Below are 19686 nucleotides of genomic sequence, written 5' to 3' on the forward strand. Positions count from 1 at the left end.
AGTGAATTGGAATGTTTTGAAGCCAATAATGGCTCTATGTAATACTCAATTTGATTTAAATGTAATAAGTCTTGATAAGGGACCTAAGACAAAATATGGTGTCAAGTAGGCCAATAGTGTTTCAAGGGTCTAGAATGGTTAGTAGGGTCTTTGGTAGGGTTATTTAGGTATATGAAATAAAATTCCATTGATCTGGAATGATTTTAGCAAATAGAATGTATTAAATAAAGTTGGAAAATTCAAATCTTTCTATTCCAACGTTTAGTAGCATTTTGGAGGGAAATTGAGTTTTTAAGTCTTAATGAATTTGTAAACCCCTCCAACCACCTTGGGTTGGTTGGGGAAGTTGTATTCATCATTTATGATGGAAAAAAGAGAGGAAAGTACAGATTGTACGGACTGGAGGTGCTGTTGTACTGACTGAGACAGTTTTAATGCAAAAACCTTGATTTTCCTTGAAAAACTTGCATTCCTTTGATGATCTTTGAGTTCTAATCATTGAGGAAGGTTGATAGGAATTTAATGTGCATGATCTGAAGCATTTTATATCATTTTTAATCTGATCTAAGGATTTATATTGACTGTCCTGTTTTAAAAGTCTGATTTTCCTTGTTTTCTCAAGTATGAATATGTAATCCATCCCCTTTATGTGCTTACTGTGACTTGGGGATGGAAAATGATGTTGTATCATATCAAACTAACATGAAAGTGCAGGATTGAAGTGGTTTTGCAGAGTGATCACTCACAAATGGTGAATTTGTTGGTTGATTGGAGCATGGGGATGGTGGCTAGAGTGTAGCAGCCACTAAAGTAGCCATTGGAGGGATATCTTTTATGATTGGAATCAGTAGAGGGCACCAATTTAATGGCGAAACAACCTTCATTTGATCAGAGAAGTGATTGGAGGCGTGATTTTAAGCAAACCCTAGTTTAGAGGGTGATTTAAGGAAGGTTTTAGAGTTTGGACACTTAGAAGTTGAATCAAGACATAAAAACTGGAAAATCCTTTGTTTGGGAACCTAATTGAATACTGTACAAAGTTTTGCAACCTGGTGTTAAGTTTTGTTGGTACTTCCTTTGTAAAGTGGGTGGTTTTTAAGGCTAAAAAGGGGCACATTTGAGGACAGCAAAGGGTCCGTCCAAAACAACCTATATTGGTTTTTGGATATGTTGTGTAACATCCAAATGGGTGTCTAAATATGTAATTTTTTTGGGCAAGTTTTTTGGAAAAGTTTTGAGTTAAAGGGAAATTACCCGATTTGAAGGGCTAGATGCTTGGTTGAATAAATGTATTGAGTTTGTGTTGAAGCTAGAGAGGCTTAGGGATTAGAAAGCCTTTGAATCATGTTTTTTGAGGTCCTTTGAAGTATGTGGAGGTAGGAGACACACCTGGTTTAGGTGGTGTTAGGTTTTGAGCCTATTGAGGCATTGAGTGCATTTGAGACACCTGAGGAGTGTAAGGGGTTTGGGTCCAAAATACACCTCTTATTTGCAAATTTGTATTAGATTCTCTTGTCTCTGCATCAGATTGGTATCAGAGCATAGGAGTTTGTGTTTAAGAAGGTTCTTTGAATTCTTGTGGGTTGAATCCTTTGTAGAGGACTTCCAGAGTTGATTCCCTACAACAGGAAAACAAAGATGGCTGAAGAAGAAGAAGAGATGCCTCAGAGGATGACAAATGTAGAGCTTGCAAAGTTGTTAAGAGAACAAATAGCAGAAAATAGAAGGATGAAAGAAGAGATGGAAAGATTGAGGAATTTGGTAGATAAAGGAGGATAGGAAGAGCATGAAGAAGAAGAAACACCAAGAGAAGAGAGGTTGGATCCTGAAGAAGCAAGGATGGCAAAGTTGCTCAAAGCAGTCAAAAGTGGAGACTCAAAGACAAGAACTAATCTACCAATGTATGAAGGTAAGATGGATGATGAAATTTTACTTGATTGGTTTAGTGCTCTTGAAAATTACTTTGATTGTGAAGATGTAGAAGATAAGTACAAGGTTAAGATTGCTATGTCTAGGATGAAGGGCCATGCATTGTTGTGGTGGGATAACTTGCAGGCAGATAGAGGAAAGAAAGGATTGCCTAAGATCACCTCATGGCCAAGGATGATGGACAAGATGAAGGACAAGTTCCTTCCAGATGATTATAAGGTGCAATTGTACAAAAAGATGCAAGGGCCGAAGCAAAAGGACATGGATGTTCAAAAGTATACTAAAGAATTTCACAAGTTAGATATCAGGGCAGCACATGATAAAGATGTGGAAGAGAAGGTAGCAAGGTATCTTGGGGGTTTTAGGTATAACATCCAGAATGAAATGACAATGGCTACACCAAAAACTTTAGAAGAATGTTACAAACTAGCCATGAAGGCTGAGGACAAGTTGAAGAGAAGACAAGAAAGGCAAGGTGGTAGAAGAGGACAAACAAATAGAGGTAGAGGAGGAAGATTCCAAGAGAGTCAAGAACCAAATGACAAGGGTAAGGAACCAGATGCAGATCAGAAGAATGGACAAAGAGGAGGTGGCAGATTTGGGGCAAGAAGAAGCTTCCAAGGAAAGTGCTACAAGTGTGGGGAGGAAGGACATCCTTTCTACAAGTGTCCAGAGAAAGAGAACTATGTAAAGAAGACTGATAAAAGAGTGAATTTGACACAAGGGGAAGACTACAAACAACAAGATGAGGAAGAAGGAACCTCAAAGGCATATCCTGAAGTTGGAGAGTGTCTCATGATGGGGAAAGCACCTATGCAGCAGCAAGAGAAGCCCAAGGTATCAATCTTTAGGACCAATTGTAAAAGTCATGGTAAAGTTTGTAGGATGATTATAGATTCTGGTTCTTTTGATAATTTGATGTCTTATGAAATGGTAAACAAATTGAAGTTACAAAAATTTCCTCTTGATAGACCATATAGGGCATCTTGGGTCAGCAATGAACAAAACATTGTCATTAGGGAACAAACTTATGTTGATTTCTCCATTGGGGGATATAGTGATAGAGTTTTATGTGATGTGGTTCCTATGACATGTTGTCATATCATTCTTGGGAGACCATGGCAAGTGTCACATAGAACAATCCATTATGGTTTTGAAAATGTGTATAAGGTGCATAAGGATGGAAAATCTTTCACTCTTCAGCCCCTTCCTAATGATGTTAATGCAGGAGAAAGGATAATAGTTTTTGGCACAAAGACATATGTTGATTTACAGGGGCAGAAGATGCATGAGTCAGAGGTATCAGACCTGAAGAAAAAATCCTCATTATTGGTTGTGAAAACTGAAGTTCTTGACAGCAAATGCAAGAGGACTGTGGGGCAGCAGACTATGATGAAAGATGGGGTGATGGTGGGCACTTTGTGGTGTCCTATTGTGTCACCATTGAGGAATGATCAAGGCATGTCCATGAAGGACAGTAATAGGGGTCATTCTGATCCTAATATGCAGATGGAAAGACAGTTTATGCAGGCTAAGGTTGACTGTTCATAACAGCAAGTATCCACCAAGGGTGGAGATTCCAAGTTTTTATATTATGTTTCTAACATGTTTGGTGCAGGTTGTAAAGGTTGGAAAGATGAGTTTCAGACCACTCAGGGGACAAGTTGTAGACTTCCCTCAAGAAGAATGCATGGAAGGAAGACCAAGATGTTCCACTCTTGGGACAAGAGTTCTTTTGTTGGTGGGGTGTATGATGCAGGAGCATCCAAGAGTCCACCTGAGACCAAGGAGATTATAAACATGAACAAAGACCCTAGAGCATCCTTGAAAGTGAATTGGAATGTTTTGAAGCCAATAATGGCTCTATGTAATGCTCAATTTGATTTAAATGTAATAAGTCTTGATAAGGGACCTAAGACAAAATATGGTGTCAAGTAGGCCAATAGTGTTTCAAGGGTCTAGAATGGTTAGTAGGGTCTTTGGTAGGGTTATTTAGGTATATGAAATAAAATTCCATTGATCTGGAATGATTTTAGCAAATAGAATGTATTAAATAAAGTTGGAAAATTCAAATCTTTCTATTCCAACGTTTAGTAGCATTTTGGAGGGAAATTGAGTTTTTAAGTCTTAATGAATTTATAAACCCCTCCAACCACCTTGGGTTGGTTGGGGAAGTTGTATTCATCATTTATGATGGAAAAAAGAGAGGAAAGTACAGATTGTACGGACTGGAGGTGCTGTTGTACAGACTAAGACAGTTTTAATGCAAAAACCTTGATTTTCCTTGAAAAACTTGCATTCCTTTGATGATCTTTGAGTTCTAATCATTGAGGAAGGTTGATAGGAATTTAATGTGCATGATCTGAAGCATTTTATATCATTTTTAATCTGATCTAAGGATTTATATTGACTATCCTGTTTTAAAAGTCTGATTTTCCTTGTTTTCTCAAGTATGAATATGTAATCCATCCCCTTTATGTGCTTACTGTGACTTGGGAATGGAAAATAATGTTGTATCATATCAAACTAACATGAAAGTGCAGGATTGAAGTGGTTTTGCAGAGTGATCACTCACAAATGGTGAATTTGTTGGTTGATTGGAGCATGGGGATGGTGGCTAGAGTGTAGCAGCCACTAAAGTAGCCATTGGAGGGATATCTTTTATGATTGGAATCAGTAGAGGGCACCAATTTAATGGCGAAACAACCTTCATTTGATCAGAGAAGTGATTGGAGGCGTGATTTTAAGCAAGCCCTAGTTTAGAGGGTGATTTAAGGAAGGTTTTAGAGTTTGGACACTTAGAAGTTGAATCAAGACATAAAAACTGGAAAATCCTTTGTTTGGGAACCTAATTGAATACTGTACAAAGTTTTGCAACCTGGTGTTAAGTTTTGTTGGTACTTCCTTTGTAAAGTGGGTGGTTTTTAAGGCTAAAAAGGGGCACATTTGAGGACAGCAAAGGGTCCGTCCAAAACAACCTATATTTGTTTTCGGATATGTTGTGTAACATCCAAATGGGTGTCTAAATATGTAATTTTTTTGGGCAAGTTTTTTGTAAAAGTTTTGAGTTAAAGGGAAATTACCCGATTTGAAGGGCTAGATGCTTGGTTGAATAAATGTATTGAGTTTGTGTTGAAGCTAGAGAGGCTTAGGGATTTAGAAAGCCTTTGAATCATGTTTTTTGAGGTCCTTTGAAGTATGTGGAGGTAGGAGACACACCTGGTTTAGGTGGTGTTAGGTTTTGAGCCTATTGAGGCATTGAGTGCATTTGAGACACCTGAGGAGTGTAAGGGGTTTGGGTCCAAAATACACCTCTTATTTGCAAATTTGTATTAGATTCTCTTGTCTCTGCATCACACATTCACTTTCCCTTCAACACCCGCAACTGCCATGGATGATGTGGTGCATTACTATGATAATTGTGGCATATCAGATAGCCAAACCAATGCAGATTTGACACAAGATACAACAGAAGTTGGTAATTAGGAAGAGAAGAGCTTGCTATCATAAGTCAGCGAGATGCCCACCTCTCAACAAGAAACAAGATTATCAATATTTTTAAAGTTGCATGTTCACATTGTGAACAAGAAACAAAGGAAAGGTGTTGATAATGGACTCTGCTTGAGTCACGATGCACAATTGATTACATCTAATGAGTACATGGTTCAAGATGTGAAGACGACGGAAGCAAAGGAGAGAAGAGAAAGAAAGAAAGAGCAGGCCAAAGAGAATAAGGTAACACACATATTGGTGAAGCAGAAGAAAGATCCAGAAAAAATACAAAAGGAGATACTGCATAAGAAAAAGGAAAGGTTGAAAGAGATAGGGAAGAAAGAGGAGGAAAGACAAAACAAAGAGAAGCCAATGAAGGATAATGAGGCAAAGGAAAGGGCCATCGAGGACAAGAGAATGATTCTGGCAAGAAAGAGGATGTTAAACAGTACATCCAGTCTTTTGCCTGAATGACATCCCTTAATGTAGGATTTTCTAAACACAATGATCCCAAATTTTTCAACACCTTCAATTTGTCAACCAACTTCCCCATTTGTGACCTTTTCTATTCCTCCAAGTCATATGGCAGGGGTTGTATAATTTGCTGGCAGCCCTAGCTATTGCAGCCCAAGGGGAGGTGACGAGAACATGGAACCTGGCATAGGCTCAGGGGTAGCACCTGCAGTTAGAAGAAGTTTGTTTCCCCCTTGGTTTAACTGAACTCTAGAAGGACATATCTGTTTGTTTTTTTGTCTTTCTAATTTAGCAAGACATACCAGAATTAAGAAAAATATCCTATGAAGACATGGATTTGACATGATTTTTGTTTTGAATTATGCTCATCTGGTATCTTTTTTATATGTTGATGCAATAGAAAATAAGTAATGGGATGATTGAGGAATATGATAACCAGTACATGCTTTTAGTTTCCAATTATGTGCATTTCATTTGTTTTATATGACGATGCAATTCAAAACATGTAATGGGATTATTGAGAAAAGATGTCAATGATTGCATGCCTTTTATCTCCAATTATGTGCATTTCATTTCCTTTATATGTCAATGCAATTGAGAACATGTAATGGGATGAATGAGCAAAGATGACAACTACATCATTCAGTTTTCACGAAATTGATTGATTCAATAATCAGTTGTCCACAATTATCCCCATGGTCCCTGGCCAAGTAGATCGCCGACTTGGCTACCCAAAATCAATATTGTACATGTCAACTAGGATTTTTGCTGACTCATTGCCGACTTGTCCTCCAAGTGGTCAAAAAAATGCCACTTCGGAGCATCGACCAAAACGTGACTGGGCCCACTAGTGCAGGAGCACCAGGACATGTGTCTACTTCTTTTTGGAATGTGTCTACTTCATTTTGATTCATGGTTATGTTGGGAATAGAATGTGTGTGTGTGTGTTTGAAGGCCTATTGATTAGGCTTAGGCATTGTAATAAGCTTTGAGGCTCCAAGGTATGTCAACTTGGTCAAAGGCCTTGTATGGGAATTTTATAGGTATTTTTTATGTTTAGGGATCTACAATGTGTAGTATGTTCATTATTGACCGCTGGTGTGAAGGCAAGACCAATTTGTAAAAATTTGTCAAAAGTTGCAAAGTTGCAATTGTTGTCTTAAGCAACTTTTCCTGCAACATTTTCAAATATGGTTACTCCAACTCTTGGTTGGTTGCTTGTATGCATTGGAGGAAGTTGGAGGAGTTCCTTGGCAAGATATAAACCTGGAGGAACAATGCCTACTGGTTAGAGAGATTATTTGGAATGAAATTCTTGTCTTCAAGCAAAACGGTTACTAAGTTTTTTCTGCATTTTCCTTGAGTCTCTATTCTTGCATGATTCCTTGCGAAAGGTGGGCATGAATTAATCATTTGGAAAGTTGTAGTAGAGGTTCACCACCCATTTGGAGTTGATCTAAGGTCTTGAAACATTCCGGTTTGAGAGAAAGAGAATTTTCCATCCCATTGGTCTAGTAAAAACCTCAAACCAAGGGTTTGGATGCAAACAGTGGCACAAATCAACATTTCTCAATGGGATCAATCTAAAACCTATGATTATGTTGATTTGGCATGTATATTAAAGGTTCCTAGTGGTTGTGAAGACAGGAGGTGTCATTTGTCTATCCTAAGATGATACCCTGGGCTTGACATCAATCATGTGGCAAGCATGTGCAGTAGGAAAAGAAGGTAGAAACCCTAAACAATAGATTGGTGGATGGTCAATATAGGAATGTGAAGGACCCTTGGGTAGGTGAAGACCCTTGGAAAGTGGCAATCTTTCATTTGAGTGGTGAATCTTTTGAGAGCTTAAACCCCAATACCGGCTAGAAGAGGCAAAATAGGGTCAGTAGGGTTTGACCATCTGTACTCAAACCCGAGATACAAAATTTTGGAATCTTGTAGAATGCCCAAAAGGGTATCCAAATATAAAATTTATTAAAGGTCATGTTCAGGTAGATTGTGAGGCAAAACAAGAAAATTCCGATTGGAGGGCTAATTGCTTGTAGCCCTATTTCCTAGGTATAATAGAGGAAACGACATAAAAGGCTAATAAAAACCCATCTGAGGGGTAAATATCTATCCAAATTCCATATAACACATGTGTAAACATTCACACAGGCCAAATTCCACCTTGTGAGCAAAGATCATGTTGCTTGGGGTGTGGGGTTGTTAGGAGTCTTTGGTTGAAGGGTTGGAACCTAAGGGATAGGAGGCTCCTTGTTAGTTGTGAGTTGTCCTGAGTAGAGAGATCCTTGGGAAGGATCCAGGGAATGCTCTAGTAAGCTTGAGAAGGTTAAATACATTGGTCCATTAGGTGACACCTAGTGGAGACCCTTATTGAGCAAAAACCAAAGAAAGTGATTGAACATCCCATATCCCTCTACATCACCCACCCCCGAAACCTGCCACACTTTCCACCTGCATTGTATGGGGTGGCTACGTGATGATCAACCACTTGCACACCCTACCAACCATCTACTCCGCCCAATAATCTCATCGCCACATTCAAATTCTAATTGCAATGGTATTAACTACATGTCAACTCTCCTTTCTTGCACTTCCATAATTGACTACAACGAGAACAAACAACCATTTGAAGACCTTTATAATTGTGAATTGTGATGCATAGACCATTCAATATGAATGTTTAAGTGCAACATAAATCACGAGTACAAAGATTTTAAATGATAGCATGTCCTCGCTGTGTAGAATTATGAGGATGGCATGTCCTCATCGTGTGAGTTAATGTATTTGTGCCAATTGTTGATACCTTGGCCCAATCATCACATTACATGTGAATGGATTGAATGTAATAGAAGAGTCTTGTCATAAACTAGTAAGTGGACCTTTCATGTTCGTTTGTGCTAGTTATGGCCCTTGGGCCTATATGTTTTTTTATTACTACCGGTTATGTCCTCCTGAACAACATGGTCTAGGAATATGTACATACATACATGTACATGTACATATATGCACCATTGATAAGGAGGGAGAAGGGATGCATAATTAATGTATAAGGGTTCACATTTTTTACTTTTATTGTACAAAGGGTTTGAGTGTTTCAAATTTGATTTAGAGTTCTAATTTCACTTTTACTGTCAAAGGGTCTTGAAATGGGGCAGCCAACTCAAAGGTCTACATGGGCACCACTCAAAGTTGGTATTTGGGTCCACGTGGCATGCCACTTGCACCCGAAAGTTAGGGCGCACACATTCTGATTCTTCTACCCTAGCCACCTTAGAAAACATATACATATATACATGTACATACATAAATGTATATACATGTACATATATGCATGCACATACATGTGTGCATATACATGTACATACATATATATATTTACATGATTTATACATACAAAACATATATATAAACAATGGTCATACTTTTTAAGATGAGAAGCTTTAAATAGTTGTAGTAGTTTATTTGTTGGGGATAAAAACGAGAAATAAATGCAGGTGAATATATAAAGTCTATCAACTGTTTTTCTGTTAATTTGTAAGGGTTCGAATGATATGAAGGAATGGCCTAATATTTAAAATAGAAGAGAATATTAGGAATGCAGATGAATATATTTAACTTTCCAATGCCCTTCAATCTCTAAATAAAATTAGTTCAGCTGCTTGCTTTATTCTAAAACTGATTTATATGGGTTTTAATTGAAAATGAACTCTATATTATAATATTATGAATTACAACAGTCATATCACAACGATTCGTATACTGTTAAAGACAAGGACAAACTCTGCGCTGCATTTCATTTCTACTTTTTTGGTTGTGCAGATGTAATTGAGAAGCTTTTACACCACAAACCTGAACTTGCCACAGAAGTAGATAATTTCGACAGAAGTCCGTTGCACATGGCTGCGTTGCTTCCATATCTCGATAATTTCCTTTACCCAAAGCTTTACAGGAAAATTTTCCTAACTGGAAAGATGCTTATAAGAAATGATGGTGGGCTTTCTTGTTACAAAGTGGACCAGAACAAGCAGTCTGCACTTCACGTTGCAGTCAAAGAAGGGAACGCAGCTTTAGTGGATGTGATACTATATTACTGCAGGGACTGCCTAGAAATGGTCGACAACGATGGTAGAATTGCTTTGCATCTGGCCGTGAACAATGCTGCTGAAATATTTCTCAGAAGTGGACGATATCGCCTGAAATTTATAATATGCTCGGTAACGTCAGAAAGAATGATAAATTGCATTGATAAGAAAGGGCAAACGGCATTAGATATTGCACTAGAGAAGCAGAATGATGACCCACAACTTTACAGGGCTGTAAGTGATTTGATTCTCAATGAATTAAAACTGTTTGGTTCTTTTTAGAATTATTTTTAAATATTAGTTTGATTGATAATTAAAGTAATTTTTTTTTAATAAATAAAGATAGTTATTTATATTTTTGTGATGCTTGAGACATAAGATATTCGTAAAATTTTTATTTAGATAGAAGGCTTGAAATCATGCAAAATACTAATTTAATCTTGGAGTGTTCATGTCTTATGGAGAGGACAGATTTTCTTATTAATTAAAAAAATAAGAACATTTGTTTTAATCTAGGTAGACCGCTATAAGTGTTTAGATTATAGTAACATGTTGCAGTGATAATATTTTACTTTTCATAATGAGGTCTATTTATTTGTCCAACTATTTTCAATATTTAGAATTATGTTAATGATGATGTAAAATAAGAGATTTTATATTATTTAATTTTAAGAATGTTATTATTATTTTAACTTGAATTAAATTTAAAATGAACGGATCTTGTTGCAGATTATGGGATATTTATGTCAACATGGTGCTGTCAAGAAAATATTTGATGAGGGCTCAACTTCAAGAACCACCCCATCAACTAAAACCCTGAGGTGGAACTCGAATCTCATATCTGTAAGTGCAGTCCTAATTGCAACGGTTGCTTTCGCAGCTGCTTTCACTCTACCGGGAGGTACAGGCAACCAAGCACAGGGCCCACCAGCGCCTATATTGATTAACACCAATCTCTTCAAGCTTTTTGTGATATCTGACACGCTGGCTTTCTGTTTTTCCATTGCTTCTGCTATCCTCCTTAATTTTGCAGGTTTTCGTAGCCATGTAGAAGATCCGATCATAACTCAGTTCAGTTTGGAAGCGTTATGTATAGCACTGGTATCATTATCAATAACATTTGGCGCAGCAATACATCTGGTTGTGGCATCAAAGTGTTTGTGGTTGGCTGTGCTTGTGTGGGTTATGGTGTGCTTTCTTCCTTTAGGGATAAGAGCAATGGCACTACTTGGAAAATTATTCTTGTTCACTCCACGAGGCCACTATGTATTTTTCTTACTCAATGGTTACCGTCTTGCCTGGAGTATTTTATTTCCCCTTATTTGGGTAGTTTCGGTGGTATTCTACTATCCTATTGTTCGCCTTTCATTGAGTTGGGTTTTGAAGAAGCTCTATGGGATCAAATCTTTGGAAGAAGTACGGTACAATGGAGTCAGATCTTTGGCAAAAGCTCCAAGGAATAATAGACGTATAAGCTCTTTGGAATTACGTTTTTGGCGTATACTCTTTAGATATGTATTAAGTCTAAATGCGTAGATAAAATGTATTTCTTGTATTGTATAATGGAGGATTAAAAAGTAGGTATCTTCAAAAACAAATTATCTAGTAGAAGATTCGTAAATTAAGATTTAGTTTAACCGTTTTTCAATAGTTATTTTGGGATGAAGATGGTATTATTATATGTGTTATTTGGTTTAGTAAGCCTTTTACAATATGTAACAAGTGCCACATAGTGGCGAGTACTTGCCTCTTGATTTGTAGTTGAAATAGTAATTTTTGTTCTGGTTTTTTTATTAATTATATAGCTAATATAGTGTTGGACTATGATAAATTACAATTTTTTGGTAGATAACCTTCTTGCTATGCAAGGATCAAATATTTGGTTGTTCAATGTCATTTTGTTAGGGAGTAGGTATATATTAGTGATTATTTTACAAATCGTAGAAGTCCTATAGCATTTATATGGTGCAAGCATCCAATAGTTTTACTATTAGATGCATTTTTTTTTTATGTCTATTATAAACTAGATATCATAGTACATGCAAAGTTTGGGCCACTTTAGATCATTATTGTGTGACATGAGGGCTTCTCTTAGTGCAACATTAATGTAGCTATAATTATAAAATATTTGGTGAATATCACATTAACAACTATATTTGAATTGTGCTATGTGGAGGTTGTACACTATAGTGTATAGATGAAGACTTTATGATCTTTGGTGTCCAAATGTCGTATACTAATTAACATTTCAGCAAATGCAACAACAAAGTGATATATATATATATATATATACTGTAAATGTCATATTTGACTATTAATAATTTAATTCCTACATGAATCTAACTGAAACTAATCATAAGTCTGCTACAGGGATATGATACCAAGTAATGGTAGGAGGGACAATCAAACTAAAGCATTTGATCCTCGTCCTCTTAGACAAATTGTGAAGTAAGGGAACCTTGATTATAGGATCATTGGTTCAAGGGGTGAAAAGCCTTGAACAGGAGCACAAAATACCCTATTTTATTTGTTGTTTAGGTCTACAGTAAAAATACTCTTATGAGCTTGGTCAAGAGAAAAGAGGAAGTTAAAGATTATGTTACATCTAACCCTTGGTTTCTACAGTGTACCAGGTTAATCCTTAGAAAATTGAAAGTTAGATATAATGAAAAGATTGAGAACATTCATGTGATCAATATAACATGGGTATGAAAAATAACTACTTACTTATCATGGAAAGTGGATGAGAAAAGGATAAACAAAATATGAATAGGGAAGGAAGTTAGACGTTAGGACAAGATAATTGAGGGAATTTTAAAAATGTATATTGCTACTAATCTATTTTGGATTTTATTATCATAGATAGTAGACATATAAATATAAGAGGTTATAATAGTTATAACACTTGAGATATTTGAAGGGAAAAGTGTTTACAAAGATAATACTAGTATGAAGATACTAATCAAAAGGAAGTATAGATAGGTTGGGATGAAGGAGAAATTAAATGTTTTAATGAGACAATGTTGTGGGTTGTTTAGAAAGATTGTTTAATATCATATTAAATTTGATAAATTATTATGTTTAAATTAAAAAAGAAATACATATTAAAAAATAATTATTTATTTTTATGTAATTAAATAATGAAAAGCTATAGATAAAAAAATATTAATATTATTAAATTTGTTTTAAAATATTAATTTTTTAAAATAAATTGTTAGAAAAGTCCATAATATTTATCCTTCTTCTATTTGTTTACTTTCATATTAAATTTAATAAATTATTATGTTTAAATTAAATAAAGATTAAATTAATATCAATATTTATCTTTTTTGCCAAAAAAATATTATTGAAATTTAGTTTATTTTGATTATTAATTAAAGAACATTTTAAATATAATACATATTTTTAATATATATATATATATCTTGTTCATAGGTTAACTTAAAAGAACTACCTATTAGAACAAATAATGAAGTTAAAATTTAAGCACTTATTTTAGATTCACAAGATTGTACAGTTTATAAGTTCTTTTTTAAAATGCTTGGTGATTCAGAAAAACCTGAGATTATGGGTCGTTCTGAGAAACCCGCCTATAAGAGGCAAAATGATATTAGCCAATCGTTTACAACAAAAATAATTTTTGTAAATTATAATGTTAACAAATGTGCATCTATACTACAAAATAAATTAAAAAAATTTAAGGGTGGGTGCAAGAAGTTGAGTCCCACTTTTGGGCAAAAAGTGGAATTGTTTTTCCTATTTTTTAAATTTTTTGTCTATTGATGTCAAAATTTGAGGTACTTAGAGTTTGAATCTAAAAAAACTTTAGTAATAGAAAATGTAGTGCTCAGAGTCTAATTTTCAAATATGTAATTTGTTTCAATACCCACATGGTAGAAATTTCTATTTTGTAGGCATATTTAAAAACCATTTTTTCAAAATGCCTGTTTCAAGACCATACCACACATGTGTATGACCACCATATTTTGACATAAATAAAAGAATTTTTACAAATCCTTCTGGGAAAAGATACCTAATACACCAAATATTGATGAGAATATTTTTTCTTATTTTTTATTGAATATATTTTTTTTAATTAATTTTTAATTGACTATAAAGTACATTTTCAAAACATCTAGTGTACGACCACCATGATTTGATGAAAATTTCATATTTTTTAATTTTTTCTATTTTAATCTTCAAAAGAATTGTATGTACATTGATGTCATATAATTTATTTTCAAAAAAACCTAAAAACAAAAAAGTTATGAAAGTTTTACTAAACCTCACTATTTTACATTTAGGTACCACTTTTGATTAATAAATAATGCAAAAATAGTAAAACTAATCATAACGCTATGAAATTTACATTTTTGAAATTAGGACAGTGAGAACTCTAATGGGTTTTTGTTTCATTAAAAAATACGATCAGGAAGACCTTCAAAAAATTACAGCAATGCAGAAATCTAGTATTCCAATGCCTTAGCCATTTTTCTGGAGGTCCAAGCATAGGCTTGGTCCCACCAAGCCTAACTCGAAGCCAAAACTGAGGCATAGGTGTGTTTCCCGCTCCATCTTTTATGAAACGGGCACCCATTTTGAAATTTATAGTACTTTAAGAAATGTGTGCCCATTTTTAGAAACGGGTACACGTTTTTAGAAACGAGTGCCCATTTTTAGAAACAGGTACCTGTTTTTAGAAACGTGTGCCCGTTTCTAAAAATCATGCACCCATTTTTTAGAAACGTGTGCCTGTTTAGGGAAATATTTTTTGAAAATAGGGGGATTCTTTAGTATGCCATGAATGCATGTGATATAACCAGGGTTCACTAAGTGGAGCCCCTATGATATTGATAAAAAGATAGGAAAATGCTTAGATGGTAAAGTCACTTTTTTAGAACCATGCTCGTGTACAACAAACATAATTTGATCTAAATCAAAACATTTTTCTAAAAAAATTTGGTAAAATATATGTGACATACTCAAAGATTGTTCAGGATATTTTTTTGTAATTTTTTTTTTTTTTTTTAGTGGGTAGAATGGTTGTTTTGAAAATTTCTCATGTATGAAAAGCAAAAATTGACCTAAATTTATCTCTCAATTTTATCCCCTTTTATGTTTTCTCTTCCAATCTAGAGTGGAGTGTGTATGATAAGCATAAATTGAACTAAACATATGCTTCAATTTGGTCTTTTGAAAGTTGTCTTCTCTTCCTATGACTTTCTTTATCTTTGTGTCTATATGCTTCAATTTGGTCTTTTGAAAGTTTTCTTTTATGTTTTTGCTTTTGACGACTTCTTTCTCAATTCTTCAAGGAAAGAAAATCCTTCCTTAACATAGCCTCCAAGAAAAGATAAATAAAAAAGAAAATTTTCTTTATTCTTTTTTCTAGTTCTAAAAAAGAAAACACAAGACTTGACTCCCAAGTATTCATAGAAAGTTGTCAAATCATTTTTTTTAATCAACAATAAAACTTTTGATTCCAACCTCCTAAAAGTAGGATAAATCAATATGCACCAAATAATTAATAAAATTAATTATTAATGTGAGGACTCAAAAACTTCTCTATGCTCACTGGCTTCGTTAGTGCATCCACAACAATCATTAGAGTGTCAAATTTCTCCAACTTTAGCTTTCCATCTTCAACCATAACATGAAAAAGATGAAATTGAACATCAATGTGCTTTGTTCAAGCATGAAAAGTAGGATTTTTTACTAAGCAAATGATACTTTGATTGTCATAATAGATAATAATCCATTCTGCATCAAAAAAAATATCAGAACACAATCTCTTAATCCAAATGGCTTCCTTACAAGCATGAGTAGCTTCCATACGCTATGCTTTTGTAATGGACAAAGTGACTACAACCTACCACTTACTCATCCAACTAATAGCACCACCACACATCATGAAAATATATCCACTAGTGGATCTTCTACTATCAATGTCACATGCCCAATCTAAATCCACATATCCATGAATATTGACTAAATACTAAGGTCCAAAATGATAACAATGAAAACATAGGGAATACTCAAAAGTACCTTGCAAATATTTGAACACTCTCTTTACTGCATCCCAACCTCCAAGATTAGCAATGTACAAACTAAGGATTCCCACTACTTGGGGTAATGTCAGGCCTTGTATAGACCATAACATACATAAGACTACCAATAGAACTTGCATATGGTACTCTAGTCATGTCCTCCATCTCGGTATAATATTTTGTAAAATTTTTCATATAAAGCATCATCCCATATAATACTGGAAAAATTAATTGTCTGCAAGTTGTTATGTTAAATCTCTCCAACACTAAGTTTGCATACTTACTTTGGCTTAACCAAATATTTATGTTAGATCTTTATCTCTTTTGATCTCAATCCTAAGAATATACCTTGTTGCACCTAGATCCTTCATCTCAGACTATTCTAATAATTGAGACTTCAAATTTTAAATCATACTTATACCATTCCCAATAAACAGCATATAATTTCCACATAATGAACTATGATAAGAATGTGACCATTATCAAATTTGAAATACAAACAATGGTCAGATTTAGATGTCATAAATCTCAAAGATAACACAGGTATCAAATTTCTAGTACCACAATCTAGGAGATTGCTTCAAAGCATATAAAAACTTCCTCAACTTGCAAACCAAATTTTCTTTACCTTTTCCAATGAAATGCTCTGGTTGTTGCATATAAATTTCTTCATCCAAATCACCATGAAGAAATGTTGTCTTCACATTCATCTGTTTCATTTTTAAATCTTATGATGTTTCAAGTGATAACAAGAAATGAATAGATGTCATATTTGCAATGGGAGAGAAAATCTCACCATAATCAATTCCACCCACCTAGGAATAACCGTTGCCAACCAACTGTGCCTTATGCTTCTCAATATTTCCATCTAGACCATATTTTCTTTTGAACAGCTGTTTACAACCAACAAATTTTTGTCCTTCAAACAAGGGCACCAAATCCCCATGTATCATTTTTCTTCAGTGACAACATTCAAGTCACATTATATAACAAGAGACACATTGTGTCAAGTTACTACCTATCTAGGTGTTAGATATAGTAGTTATTGCTACGTAGATTAGTTGATGATTGAAATTAGATTAGTGGAAACATAAAGCATTCATGTATATCATTAGTCATCTCGTTATTGCTCTTTGTTTCTAGCTCTCTTTTCTTTGTGATGTGTAGGAAGAAAAAATGTTTGTAGCAATAAGGAACCTAAGCATAGAATTTATGTCCATCTTATTTTTAATCGATTCGATCTACTTGAATATTTTTTTCCTACAAGTGTATTTGGATAGGATCAAAATTGTGTTTAAAGAAATTATAGAACATGGATCATCAAAATTATTTGTACCATCCTACACCTCATCATTGATGCAAAAATAATAAATAAAATAAATTAATATAATTAATAAAAAATTATTATTATTTGAAGTTTGTGTGTGTGTGTGTGTGTGTGTATTTATTTTTGTACAATAATAATGTATTGTATGTTACACAAATAATAGATACAAAATAATAAATTTGAATAGAGTGTTTTAAAAAAAATAAAAAAATAAAATATTATTAATTGTTAAATAGACAATACATAAAGTAGGTAAGTATTTTTTAGATTATAGTGTCTAATATATATTTTTTTAATTGCATAGTTAATTGATTAGATATTAATGACATCACAAATGCCATTCATTGAGACAACATAATGTTAAAGTCAACATGTGCATTTATTATGATGTATATAATATTATATATGGAATTCAAGTCATTAATTGAGCTCACAAAATTTATAGAATAAATAAACAATAACATGATTTTTGTAATGACTATTCCCAACATGAACCAATAGCAAGAAAGATAAATGATATTTTTTAAATTATTAAATTATAAATTAATTATAAACTATAGAAATGTTGTTCAAAATTTTTAATTCTAAACAATGATTGGTTGAACTAATATCAAAATTGGATTGAATAAATATAGGGAGGAGCTAATACTGTTTATCTTGAGGATGAGGATATTAGTCAAAATTGAGCTAACATAAAAGAAAAAATGAAGCATAAAATTGAGCTAACAAGATACAGAGAGATAGATAGGAAGAATAAACATAAAAGAAAACTTTCAAAAGACCAAATTGAAGCATATCGACAAGGAGATAGTGAAGTCATAGGAATAGAAGACAAGGTTTGTCATACATTGGTGAAGGTGAGGCCTTTGATCCACCCGTAAGTGTTATTCCAAGTGAAGAGGAAATTGAATATGCAAATATTGCGCATGATATTAACAATGAAAATGAGAATGTAGATATTGATATTGAAAATGTTGAACATGATATTCAAACTAGGAATGAAAATGTTGAAATTGATATTCAAAATGTTCAACATGATGTGGAATTTGGAAATGAAAATGTGGGGATTGAAAGTGAAAATGTTGGAATTGACATTGAAGGTGAAAATGTTGAACCAAGTGAACGTTATTTATCACCAAATTAAATGATAAATGAAGACCCTCCCATGGAAGAAAGACAAATTCCAAACTCAAGACCTTCAAGAACCCCTAAAAGGTTACTTGAAATTGATGAAAACATTATAGACAATCTTGAAGGCAAGAGGTCAACACAAACTGTTTGATTGTGGGCTACACAACTTTTCAACCAATATTTTAGCAATAAGACATTCACCAAGCTATCCAAATTGAAGATTCTTGTGAACAAGAAGATGAAGAAAAATTATATTATTGTTAAAAATCTTTTTAATGCTCTCAATTCCATTGGAAAGAATAAAAAAGAAAAAGAAAAGAAAGTTGTTGAAAGAGTGATTAAAACCTCCTTAGTAAGCCATCATTTGAGAAAGGTTCGCTTTATAAGATAAACTTGTTCTTATTTCAACAGAAATCATAAAAATTTGGATAGAGGACTTGCAAGAAGAGAAAGACTCGATGGTCCTCTTCCAATGATACATGGGATTTTAGAGGGAGGCTTCCACATGTTTCAATAAGAAACTAACCGATAATGTAAAGGAGGAAATTCAACAATTTTGGCACTTTAACCCTAGATTATCGCCTAATGTAAAGGATGTTTTAAAGTTAAGAATTGGCAATCCAGACCACACACCACATCCTAAACATTTCTTGGAATCAAGCCAAACAATATTATTCAATTTTTTTTGTGAAACACATCCAACTTTGAAAATCTCACAAAGGGATTTTGAATCTTTGAAGCCATTTTATTATGTACCTCTTAAGATTCGTAATACTTGTTTTTGCAAATACCAGGTGAATTTTTCAATGTACCATGAAATATTATGCTATATTCGTTCTACTTTGCATACTACCAAATTGTTATAGGAGTGTGGTGCAATGCAACTTCCAAGAGCATCGACAGACTTGCTATATCTATTTTTATATCCTAGAGATGATGGATACTTTTTCTATAGAAATGAAAGTTTAAATGAGAAGTACTCACAATGTGGTGGCTTGTCAAAGTTCATCTTGTGTTTTCAAGAGGGCATCAAACATGAATTTGGAAAGAATATTGCTGAGAAAAAAATATATGAGATGTTCAAATATACTTTGAAGAGTGGAGGTGAAGGTTCTAGATGCGAGATGGTTACAAAAGAATGCAATGTTGTTGTAGTGTCCTAAATTATGCCCAGTGCATTTATGACAAAGTTCAT

The 19686-nt window shown here is 34.0% G+C and overlaps 2 protein-coding genes across 2 annotated transcripts; both read left to right on the forward strand.

The window, feature by feature from the left end:
• The first annotated feature begins 1839 nt into the window (after window positions 1–1839).
• Window positions 1840–3480, forward strand: LOC131875246 (uncharacterized). Its single transcript, XM_059219319.1, has one exon. It carries the CDS (start codon window positions 1840–1842, stop codon window positions 3478–3480), a length of 1641 nt encoding a protein of 546 aa, XP_059075302.1.
• A 2589-nt stretch (window positions 3481–6069) lies between these two features.
• LOC131875247 (ankyrin repeat-containing protein ITN1-like) lies at window positions 6070–11713 on the forward strand. The gene is made up of 3 exons (XM_059219320.1): window positions 6070–6105; window positions 9642–10220; window positions 10716–11713. The coding sequence occupies exons 1-3, from the start codon at window positions 6070–6072 to the stop codon at window positions 11520–11522; spliced, it is 1422 nt and encodes a 473-aa protein (XP_059075303.1). The 3' UTR covers window positions 11523–11713.
• Window positions 11714–19686: the final 7973 nt, after the last annotated feature.

This window comes from Cryptomeria japonica, chromosome 4 (assembly GCF_030272615.1).
Source record: "Cryptomeria japonica chromosome 4, Sugi_1.0, whole genome shotgun sequence".
NCBI lineage: Eukaryota > Viridiplantae > Streptophyta > Pinopsida > Cupressales > Cupressaceae > Cryptomeria > Cryptomeria japonica.